Source organism: Chiloscyllium plagiosum, unplaced genomic scaffold, assembly GCF_037043375.1.
Source record: "Chiloscyllium plagiosum isolate Xiang-an unplaced genomic scaffold, Cpla_swu_hap1 HiC_scaffold_6, whole genome shotgun sequence".
Lineage (NCBI taxonomy): Eukaryota > Metazoa > Chordata > Chondrichthyes > Orectolobiformes > Hemiscylliidae > Chiloscyllium > Chiloscyllium plagiosum.
In genome coordinates, this window is record NW_028270144.1 from 63,844,179 (window position 1) to 63,856,591 (window position 12,413).

At 39.8% G+C, this 12,413-nt stretch overlaps 1 protein-coding gene across 7 annotated transcripts in view; it reads left to right on the forward strand.

Moving 5' to 3' along the window:
• The window catches only part of dlg2 (discs, large homolog 2 (Drosophila)), a 1,025,979-nt gene that overhangs the window by 55,075 nt on the left and 958,491 nt on the right, over positions 1-12,413 (forward strand). For all 7 annotated transcript variants that reach the window (XM_043691613.2, XM_043691616.2, XM_087988059.1 and 4 more), the window contains one exon: positions 6,305-6,436. In XM_043691613.2, coding sequence (XP_043547548.2) covers positions 6,305-6,436 — 132 coding nt within the window. The remainder of the gene's footprint in view (positions 1-6,304; positions 6,437-12,413) is intronic.

The following is a 12,413-nucleotide window of genomic DNA, read 5'->3' on the forward strand; positions in this document are numbered from 1 at the left end:
TGTGCTGATCTATTTACACGAATCCCACTTTCCAGCACTTGGCCCAGAGCCTTGACTGTTTTGACATTTCAAATGCTCAACCATTTACTTTCTGAAATGCTGTGAGATTTCCTGACTTTACTATCCTGTCATGCTCTGTATTCCAGATTCCCACCACCTTCAGAGCGGAAAAAGAATCTCCTTAAACCCCCCTCTCAAACTCCTGCCCTTCACTTTTAACATTTCCCCTTTCAACTAAGGGGAACAGTGCATCTTCTCCACCTTGTCCATTTCCCTCATCTTATACAATGCAATCAGCAAACTCCCCCCTGCAATTTGCTCTAAAGAAAGCAATCCATGTATGCAATCTATTTGTTACTATAATGCTGCAACCCATGTAATGTTCTGGTGAATCTCGTCTGCATTTTCTCCAGTGCAATTACGTATAGTATGGTGAACAGAATTGCATGCGCTACTCCAGCCGTGGGCAAACCAAATTTTTTCTCATCTCCAGTATAATCTCCCTGTTATATGCCACAGCTGATAAAAGTAAGTGTTCCATATATATTTTAATGACCCTATTAACCTGTCTTGCTGTCTTCAGGGATCTTTGGACAAACGCCCCAGGATCAATCTGTTCCTTTATACTTTCTAGTCTCCTGCAATTTATTGAGTACTTCGTTGTCTTGTTACGACAAAGTGCATCTCCTCTCAATTTTCAGGGTAAAATACCATGTGCAACTGATCTGCCCATCTGGCTAATCTGTTCTATCTTCCTGTAACGTAGGACCTTCACCCTTGCCATTAACTTCCTGGCCAATTGTTGTCATCCACAAACATTTGTCATTCTCATCTATCACAAACAATAAGTGTCCCAGCACCGATCCCTGTGGTGTCACTGGACACTGGCCTCCAGTCACACAATCAGCCTTCTACCATCACCCTATGTGATCTTGAACTAAGCAAATTTTGAATCCAACTTGTTAATTTACCCTGAACCCCATATGCTTTGACCTTTTGTAAAATCATTCTCCCATGTGGAACCTTGTCAAAGGCTTTACTAAAGTCCATGATCCTAGCTAATCTCAGTCCTAAAAGGCCTACCTTATATCTTTAAACTGTGGTGCTTGGTTCTAGACTCCCTAGTCATTGGGAACATCTTTAATGTTTTTATCGTGTGTAGTTCTTTGAATCTGAGATCCTAAAATCCCCCACCCCCACTTCTTCTAAACTCCAGCAAATGTAGGCCCCTCTGAGCCAGTCTTTCTCTTTCTACATCAATCTTGTCATCCCAGAAGTCATTCTTGTAATACTTTTGTTGTACTCCCTCCACAGCCAAATGTCTTTCCTCAAATGAGATCAAAATTCCAGGTGTGGTCTCACCAAGGCCTTGTATGATTGCCACAAGATATCCCTGCTCCTGTACTTTTAATGGCTTTGAGGCCAACATACTATTTCCTGCATTTACAGCTTGCTACATCTGCGTGCTGGCTTTGATTAACTGGTGTCAGCGACACAAAAAACTGCAGATGCTGAAATCTAAGGTAGACGAGCAGGAGGCTGGAAGAACACAGCAAATCAGGCAGCATCAAGAGGAGAAATCAACGTTTTGGGTGTAACCCTTCAGGACTGGGGGGTGGGTGTAAGGGGAGCTGAAGTTCATCGACTTCGCCCACAACTTCCACCCTGCCTTTAAATTTACTTGGTCTATCTTGGGACTCAGTGATTAGCATTGCAGCCTCATAGCTCCAGGATCCCACGTTCGATTCCAGCCTCGGGTGTGGAGTTTTCATGTTTTCCCTGTGTCTGCGTGGGTTTCCTCCCACAGTCCAAAAATGTGCAGGTCAGGTGAATTGGCCATGATAAATTGCCCATAGTGTTAGGTGCATTAGTCAGAGGGATATGGATCTGGATGGGTTACTCTTCGGAAGATCGATGTGGACTGGTTGGGCCGTAGGGCCTGTTTCCACACTGTGGGGAATCTAACCTCTTCATTTCCATCTCCAATGACAGTCTACACACGGGCGTTTACTATAAACCCAGACTCCCATAACTACCTGGACCACACCTTGTCCCACCCAGAATCCTGCAAGAATTCCATCCCGTTGTCCCAATTCCTCTGCCTCTGTCACATCTGCTCAGATGAAGAGACATTCCACTCCCAAGCATCCCAGATGTCCATCTATTTTGAGCAACATGCTTTTTCCCCCCTCTGTCATCCAGACAGCTCTCCACCCCACCACCTCCATTCCCTGCTGCACTGCTTTTAACCTCCCCATGCAATAAATACAGGGTCTCCCTTGTCTTCAATTACCACCCCACCAGTCTCTGCATCTAACATATCATCCTTAAACACTTCCATCAACTCCAATTAGACCTCACCACCAAGAACAACTTTCCCTCTCCACCCTTCTCTGCCTTCTGCAAGGACCATTCTCTTCTCCCATCCTTGGTTCATGCCACTCTCCTCACCAACTCCACTGAACTTCCAGGTACCTTCCCCTGAAACTGTAAAACATGCAAAACCTGCTGGCACACCACAGCCAGGACCCCAAACAGTCCTTCCAGATGAGAGTGGTTCACCTTTTCTCTCCAAGCTGGTTTATTGTACCTGGTGCTTCCGTTGTGGTCTTCTCTACATCGGTGAGACTAAACGTAAATTCGACATGTTTCACTGAGCAACTCGGCCATGCTTGTGCTTCATCTGACCTCCCAGTCATCACCCATTTAAATTCCCCTACCCATTCCCTTTCTGATATGACCATTCTCGACCCCCTCCATTGCCATAGCAAATCAAACCGCAAATTGGAGTAATAACACCTCATCTTTGGCCGAGGCAGCCTAAAACCCGGAAGACTCTATACTGAGTTCTCCAATTTCAAATAACCTCCCTTCCATTTCGTTGACTTGCTTTCCAGCCCCTCCCCCTCCCCCTCCCCCTCCCCTGCAGTTCATCTGCAGCTCCTCTTACACTCAACCCGAGCCCTGAAGAAGGGTTACACTGGAAACATTGACTTCTCCACCTGATGATCCCTTGCTTGCTGTATTCTTCCAGCTTTCTGCATGTCTACCTTTGATGAACTGTGTACAAGGAAACCCAGGTTTAATTGCACCGTCGCTCTCAATTTATCACCATTCAGATAATAACCTGCCTTCCTGCTTTTGCAACCAAAGATAATAACTCCACATTTATCCACATTATACTTCATCTGCGCATTTACCCACTCATTCAACATGTCCAATCTTTACTGAAGCACCTCTGCAACTTCCTCACAATGCATCCTCCCACCCAGATTTGTCTTCTGCAAACTTTACCTTTTTATATTGATTAAATATTACATTTAGCTCTCTCATCTAAAGTATTAAACATGTACAGTACAACCACTGAATGAGACTGGCAGGGGAGTATTTTGTTCAGATAATTATCATTCGTGAAACTGATCAGATCGTAAACAAGTGGTAATTTATGAGTGCCGCTATCTGGCAATGTACGCCATAATGTCGTTTAACTTATAACCGATCTATCGTAAACAAGCGGTAATTTGAGTGCTGGTTATTGAACATTTCTCGGTTATCCAGCAATGCACTCAATAACGGCTTTTAATTGACGACTGAATGCTGAGATGCCTAATGCCGTTTTTACAGGACCTTGAGACCATGTCCGGATATTCCAAAATTTGGATAGTTGATGTTTGGATAATAGAGGTTGTACTGTATTATGAATAGCAGAGGTCCACGTACTGATCCCTGTGCTATTCCACTCGTTACTGGCAGCCATTTGGAGATGTATTCATTTATTCCAATTCATTGTTTCCAGTCTACCAACCATTTTCCCTATCCATGCCAATACACTACCCCATCTGGCGTGCTTTAATTTTACGTGTTAATTTTTTGTGGGCCCCTATCGAATGCCTTCTGAAAATGTAAGCAAACTGCATCCAATAACTTCCCCCTTACCAAATCTACGAGCTAGATCCTTGCAAATTTCAATAGATTTATTGAGCATGATTTCCCTTTTATAATTGATGCTAACTCTGTCCAATCCTGCCATTGTGTTTTCCAAGCGCTCAGCTATCAAATCTTTTATAATGGAACTCTAGCATTTTTCCTACTACCAGTGTCAGGCTAACTGATCTATAATTCCCTGCCTCCTTTTTTTTATAAATAGTGGGTTTACATTAGCTGCCGTCCCATCTATAGGAGCTGTTAGAGTCCAAGGTGTAGCTGACTAACATATCATTTATTTATATGGGCACTTCCTTAAATACCATAAAGGTGCCACAGCTTTTTAGAATGAAAACACTTTTGATCTCATTTGCAATCTGAGCAGATGCTTTTATGGTCTGAAGGGATCTGGCGCAGCCATTAAATGATCAAATTTATTTTGCAATACCCTCTCAAATTTGATATAAATCTGCTCATGATGTTGCCTGTCAGCCTCCAGGCTCATCCAAAAATAGCCTTTTATGCCTCTTCATGATCAAAAGAAGCCTCCTTAGAAATTGAGGCATAAACCTTTCAATCTGTCAACTTGGTTTACATGAGCAGTGCCTACTTTTTCTGACTATCTCATCTGCTTGCAATCTTTTGGAAAAAATCAAGCTCAGCCTACTTTTGCAACTAATTTGGGAACACTTGCACAAATTTAAACAGCTTGCCTTCTGTCTTGGGTTGGTGTCAGATTCTTGCTCAGCAGCATGTTCCCCAGAATCTGCTTTTTCCTTTTCTGAGAAGTTTCAGCCTAAAGCTCATATACCCTCTTACAGTATTTACTCCTTCCTACTTTACTTTTCCGTTGCGTGAAATGTTCTTTACTTTTGAGTTCTAGAGAAAAGCATTGTCATTTTCTATTTCAAGCTGCTTCGTCTGTAATTGAGGTGTTGCTAATGCAATTAAATAAACATATAGTTTCAAATGTTGTGCTATTACCATTTTTGCCTTTTTTCTGTAATAGTTAGCTAATTTACTGGTGACAGACCTTGGAAGACTAACTTTAGGTAGCACCCAAGTGTTGCTGAGCACTTCATTATTTTCCTTTTTCTTGTTGGAATGGGAACTATGCTATTGCTTGTACATTTTGCAGCCCTCACTTTTGACCCACCAAGATAGGTAATGTGACAGAGTGCACTTGCTCTTGCTGGGATTGACCACAAGACTCTATTTTCTGTAAGTGTGTTTTCAATTGCTGTGAGTTAGAGTTGTTGCTGTACACTCAGAAGTCACCTAAAGTACACTAGGCAATTAAATAAACCTTAAATGGTGGCTGGACATTTGAGTCAGAATGGCATGATTTGACTTTTGCTCTAATCTGTCCGTCATTATGAAGGCAGAGATTTCCTTTGTGACGGCATCCCTTGAATAAATCTACCTTGGTGATATAGACTGCTTTACCCATCATATCTATGCAGTCTTCAAGCTGGAGTATTGGGTGGCAGTCAGCATTGGTCACTGCATTAAATTTTTGACGTCTAATGGAGCCATCCAGCACAGGCAAAAGCACAGTTGGGAGTTCCAGCTACTGCAGCTCTATAAGTTGCTGCTTCACCATGAAGTTAGTTTCTTCCCTTTCTTCCGTGTGACTGATAGAAGTGATGCCTTAGAGGCATGCCTCTCCACTTTACATAACCTCACGTAGAGGTAGGATGGTGCAGCTTGGACTGTGCATAAATCCATAATTGCAATGAACAGCCGCATTAAGTCTGCTTGATGTTCTACACAGTCGTTGGCATAAGGGAGTCCAAGTATGCTAATACTCCTTAATTGGTTAGTTAGGGTTCATTGTGGGCTTCACCTTCATCATTCTCCAAATCATCCTTGCTTTGCCCTTTAAGTTAGTGGCAATGAAGCCGACTGTGCTTTTTTTTAAATTTGTCCCCTCTTGGTGGTATTGTCTCCTCATATTGACATTCAAGTTTTTGCTTGTTTTCCCTTGATTTGGGGTTTCAATAAGATAACATGCTTCCCTGAACTCTTTGGCTACTCTGCATGGGCCATTGAATTGGTCTTTTAAGGGTTCACTTGGTATTGGTCAGAGCATTAACATAATCTAATTAGGAAGCTTATCTTTGATTTTCATTAAAGGTTTGTAGATGATAATGCCTATGATTGTTGGCTCAAGCACTAACAGGAGCTTGGGATACTTGGCCTTCAGGAGGAATTGAAATCAATGAATTCCATCTTGGGTTGCCTTTCAGCTGTTTGGTATTTCAGTGGTGCACTTATGAAAGGGTTGTTGTCTTGCCTGTTTGCAGTCAAAATCTGAGCTGATGATGTGGGAAGAGACATTCAGAATATTCTCTAAGTCAATTTTCTTTTTGCTTTTTAGACACTCAACGTGCTTTACTGCTTCTTGAAGACTACTGTTCAAAGCTGAAGAAACCAGAGGAAAAACAACTTAAACGTGCTGTTGAAAGAGTTATAAGTATCTTCAAAAGTGGATTGTTTCAGGCACTACTAGGTATGTTTTTTAAAAAGAAAGCAGGAATGAAATAAGGATTGTTTTTGTATTATATGGAAGAGATTTTCATTTGAAAGGTATTAATTTTATTGCTTTCATGTTTCTTATAATATTTAAGAAATAAGCTGAGATTATTTTAAGCAGTTGAAAACAGGGCTTAGAGCTCTAAGTCTTACTGTGATGGAAGTATTACCTGAAATGTAATGGCATAATTCATCAAGCCCAAATTAGATTGGGTCTTTCACAGTGTAACTACTTTGCTACAATACTATTCATAAATTATTAATAGTAATATTAACATTTCCCAGAAAATATAAATCATATACTGTAATGGAAAGTTACATGGGAGCTTTCCTAAAGTTTATTAACTTTCATTTCAACTTTTTATCAGATCAGAATTTAAGAAAAATATTAAATAGTAATGCATCAGAAGGTATTGTGTCTACCTGGCTGCTTTGAAGTGTAAGATCTTGAATTAAAATAACTTACTCAGAGATTGAGGACTCATTTAATAACTAGCACAAACTAGCTTTGCTTTCTTGCTGTTTTTTGACAATCATAAAATGAATTTTTTTTAACCTTTTTAGTTGTAAAGAAATGCATTTTGCCCTCTATTAATTCTTACATTTATTTTAGTTTCACTGTTGTAAAATGTCAGGTATTGATTTCACTTAATTTGGTTTCTGCATGTAGCATTTGTCTACAATGAGAGTAGGAAATTTTATGTAAATCATTAACATCTGCTTTGGACAAAGGGTTGGCATTTAAAATACTTTGGGGCACAGTTTGAACTGTTAATGCCATAGAAATGTTATACCAGTTGTGCCTATTTGTAGTTTGTGCAAAAATAGTTGTATTGTGAAGTAATGGGTATTTGTACTGTTGTCTTTTGAGCTGAACAAGGCACAATGCGCAACTCGCTATTTTCTGTAAATCTTAGTGTGATAATGTTATGGTTTAACGAGGTGCATTTTGTCCTGGTTACTTAATGAAGAAAGACTAAGAAAGATGTGGTGAGCAGTCCGCTCAAAGCCAATAAAGTAAACAGCTTGTGAAGCCTGTTTTTTTTCAAAGTTAGAACAATAGATGCAGCCTGAATGGGTGGTGTCAAGCTCCCAAAGAACCAGAATGTTTTTAGTTTTAGCTTTTTGCAGTTGCTGGGGTTTTGAAGGCTGGATGTGGAAGCTCATATTCCCCTCTGTTACAGCTAAAAACTGGGGTTCTCTTCCTGCTGCTAGAATTGCACGTAGGACAATCATTTTTTACTCAATTTGCCTTTGCCAAGGCTGTGTTTAAAAAATGTTAATATATTGGAAGTGAAGTTACCTGCCAAAGGAGCATCAGTCTGAAAGCTTGTGATTTCAAATAAACCTGTTGGATCAAAGCCTGGTGTTATGTGACATCTGACCTTGCATCCCTGTCCAACACTGGCATCTCCACATCATGTCCTATATGGTTGCAGTAAGACTTCTTTGCTCTTGTACTCCAGCTCTCCTGAAATAAAGGCTAATATACCATTTGCCTTCCCAATTGCTTGCTATACTTTCATGCTTACTCTGAATGACAATGCATTTGTGCATTATGTCCATTTTTAACATCAACGTTCCCTAGTCTATCACCATTTAATCAATACTCACTGTTTTTTCCTTCCTACAACTTCACTTGTACACATATTATTGCATCTGCCATGAATTTGCCCACACTTTCTCACCTTGTCTACATTGTCTTGAAGGATCCTCACCATACTTTTTTCATTGGCAAACTTGGAAATATTACATTTTGATTCTTTCATCCACTTCATTAATGCATATTATGAGCAAGTGGGGCCTAACCACTGATCCCCTTCCCCAACCCACTGTCACTGCTTTCCACTGGTATTAGGGAAAATACTAGAGTCCATTTAAAAGATTTAATAGCAGGCCACCTGGAAACAGTGAAACATGGATTTATGAAAAAGAAGTCATGCTTGGCCAATCTACTGGAATTTTTCAAAGATGTAATAGATGTGTTAATGAGGAAATAATGTTGAATGTGCTTGAACTTCCCAGAAGGCTTTTGATGAATTTCCATAAGAAATTAGCATGTAAATTTTAAAATGTATGGAATTGGTGTAGTGTACTGACATGGATAGTGAAATGGTTGGCAGGCAGGAAGCAGTAAAAATAAATAGGCCTTTATTTCAGTGGCAGCCAGTGACTAATGTAGTACTGCAGGCATCAGTGCTTGGACCAGCTATTCCAATAGATATTAATTGATTTAGATGGAGATAAATGTAAGATCTCCAAGTTTGCAGATGACTAAAAGCTGTGTGGGAGAGTGAACTGAGGAAGATATAGCGATGCTTCAATGTGACCTGGTTAATTTGAGTGAAGTTTGTGATTTGGATCTGACTATATTCATGGTAGTTTAAAAGAAAGAAGGGTAGCTCTCAGAAACCCATAAAATTCTAACAATTAGTCAGGGTAAATTCGGAAAGGATGTTCCTAATGACTGGGATCACAGTCTAGACTGCTTGATTCTTCAGAATTGAGATGAGCAGAAATGTCTTCACCACGTGACAAGCCTTTGGAATTCTCTGCCACAGAAAGCAACTGAGGTCAAAATATTGAATGTTTTCATGAGTGGTTAGATATACAAGTAGTTCTCCAATAACGTGGTATTGCATTCAGAAGCAACACAGTGTTATAGAAAATAGTACAATATAAATAATGGAACCTATGGGAAAAATAGGGTTGGGGCAAACTACCAAAAATATCAGTAAAAATTGAAACAAAAGTAGTAGTTAGTCTAATTTAAATGATCTCACAATCTAAGTAATTCTTTAAATCCTATATTTTAATGAAGTAGTACAATCAATTTAACACTTTAATACTAAAACCTCTGACTACAGCACTGTACCTTTCATGAAGCTCTTCACCAGAAAGTGATTGAGCCAACTGACCATGTGATGCCAACAGAGAAGCTCAGTTGTCCTGAAGATTCTTCCTTGGTTTGAAATAAAGTTTGTTCTAAATGTAGACTACAATTCCCACTTTCAAACTATGTTTCAAGGCTTGCAGAGCTGATTACATTCCTGTTTTAGCTGAACACACTGAATTTGCATTTTGCAGACTGAGGCTCCTGAGGCTGGGTTTTGCAGTTCAGCTAGTGCCGGGGATAGAATCATGTCACAGCGAATGGGAGTTCGCTTTGTATAAAAAAAGTCCACAATTCAAATACTGCGTTCCAACCTAATCGTGTTTAATAAATGTGTGATTTGGGAGAACTATCTTAATTCTTAGGGATTAAAGAGTTGGGGAGGAAGTAGGACCAGGGTATGGAGTTAGATGATCAGCCATGATAATATTAAATGGCAGAATAGGTTCAAAGGGTTAAATCGCCTTACTGCTTTTTTCTATGTTCCGATCCCATGTTCTTTAATTTTGCACAGTAACCTCTTATGTGAGACTTTGTTAAAAGCTTTTGGGAATATCAAGGCATTTTTAAAATCTTATACCTTTTGATTAGTAATATTTTAAAAAAACCACTCCAAGCAGTTTGTCGAACATGATTTACATTTCATAAATCTAGAATACTTTGTCATCTTGTTGCTATTGGAATGGACTAGTCAGACCAAAGGGTCTGCTTCTGTGCTGTATGACTCTATTTTTCCAGTGTCCTGTTATTATATCTTTTTTTTTCTATATAGACTTCAGGATTTTTTTTACTATTGCTGCTGGTTAACTGGTGTGTAATTTCCTTTTTTTTTGCACCTTATTTAAAAATATACAATCTTCCAAGACAGTTGCAGAATTTATAGAATTTTCAAGATGACAACAATTATTATTTTCATGGCCAACTCGTTTGTTGCTCTGGAATATGGATCATCAGCCCCTGGGAATTTACTGGATTTCAGCCCCATTAATTTATCCAGATTATTTTATTACTAGTCCTAACCTCCAATTCTTCCTTCCCAATAGACCCTTGCTTCCCTAGTAATTCTGAAAAGTTAGGTCATAAGATTATATGAAAGAGGAACTGGTGTAGTTTGTTCAGCCCTATGAGCCTGCTCTGCCATTCAAGAGAATCATGGCTGTTCTAATCCTGCCATTTCCCCATAACCATTGATTTTCCCCTGCTGATCAAGATTCTATTTCTGCCTTAAGCATACACAAGGACTGTGCTCCCACAGCTCTCTGTGGCAAGGAGTTCCAAAGACACTCAACCCTCCGAGGAAATTCCTCCTCATTTCAGTCTTAAATTGGCACCCTTTAATTTGAAGATTGTCTCATGGTTCAAGACTCTCCCATGACTGGGAACATGCTCTCAGCATTTACCCTGTCAAGAATTACCCTGTATAGAATTCTATATGTTTCAATCATATCACCTTTCATTCTTCTAAACTCCCAACAAAGAGTCCTAACCTGTTTAACCTTTGTTCATAAGGTAATCCCTCCATACTGAGGATTATTCAAGTGAACCTTCTTTGAACGATCTCTGATGAAATGATCGCTCCCTTAAATAAGGAGACCAAAACTGACCTCAGTACTCGATGTTATCCGACCATTACCTTGTACAGTTGCAGTAAGACTTCCCTATTCTTATCCTCTAACTGCCTTGAAATAACAGTCCATTCACCTTGCTGATTATTTGCTACATCTGTATGCTAAACTTCTGTGCTTTCTGCACAAGTACCTTCAAGCACATTTATGTTACAACTTTCTGCAATTTTTCTCCATTTAAATAATACTGTTTAAAACAATTGTGGTCACAGCACTGGTTCCTGTGGAACTCCACTGGTTATAGTTCACCATCCTGAAAAAGAGATCCTGTTAGTCGATTCTCTCTCAATGTCAACATATTACTGCTGTCTTATAACGTAACCTTTAGTGAGGTTATGGAGTCATACAGCACGGAAACCGATTCCCTTGTCCAATTCAACACTGCCAATCTGACATCCCAACCACCCACTGCCACTCCCCTACCCACACATATCTATCCAAATGCCATCAAATGTTGCAACTGTATCTGCCTCCACTATTCCCCACTTGGCAGCCTGCGCCAGACATCGACTGTCCTCTGTGGGAAAGATTTACTCCTCGGATCACCTCCAAATCCCTCCCCTCCCATCCCCAAACCCATGTCCTCAAGTCTGAGACTCCCTCACCCCAGGAGAAAGATTCTGGCTACTCGCTTATTTTAATTCCATGCTTGCCTTGTCTTAATATGGCAGCAGTCTTGTGCAATTAGCATGGCTGAAAGTGGGACTCTCAAATGGAGAAAATTCAACGTGAAGTAAAAAGAATGGAATCAGTACTACTTTCAATATGGTGAACTAGCCATGAACCACAGCAAACTGGAAAACCATATGCCAACTTGTATTTGCTCTGTTGTTCGATAAGACTAAGATTGATCTGAACTTGGTTTCACCTCCATTTTCCTGCCTGCATCCTATAAAACCTGACAATCTGTCTCTCATTTTTGATTGTATTCAGTGAATACACTTTCACTGTTGTCTGTGGTAGAGATTTCTAAATATTTATGACATTCAGTAGAAATGCCTCTTCGTCTCAGTCTTAAATTGACCATCCTTCATTCTGGAATAATGTCCCCAATTCTAAATCCACCCATGGCATAATACACACTTTCAGCATCTTCTGTCTTTCAGCATTATGGGAATGTCTCTTTACAATCTTGATCAAGAAATCCCTGAAGGAATCTTGACCACATGATCAAGAATCAAAATAAAAAAGAATTTTGGATACTGGAAACTTTGAAGCACAAACAGAAAGGACTAGAGAAAGTTAGCAGCTCTGGCAACATCTGTAAGAGAGAAGCAGAGTTAATGTTTCGAGTCATAGTCCTAGAGATATACTGCACAGAAACAGATCCTTTGGTCCAACTTGTCCGTGCCAACCAGATATCCTGAATAAATCTACTCACTTATTAGTATTTGGCCCATATCTTTCTAAACTCTTCCTTTTCAAATACCCATCCA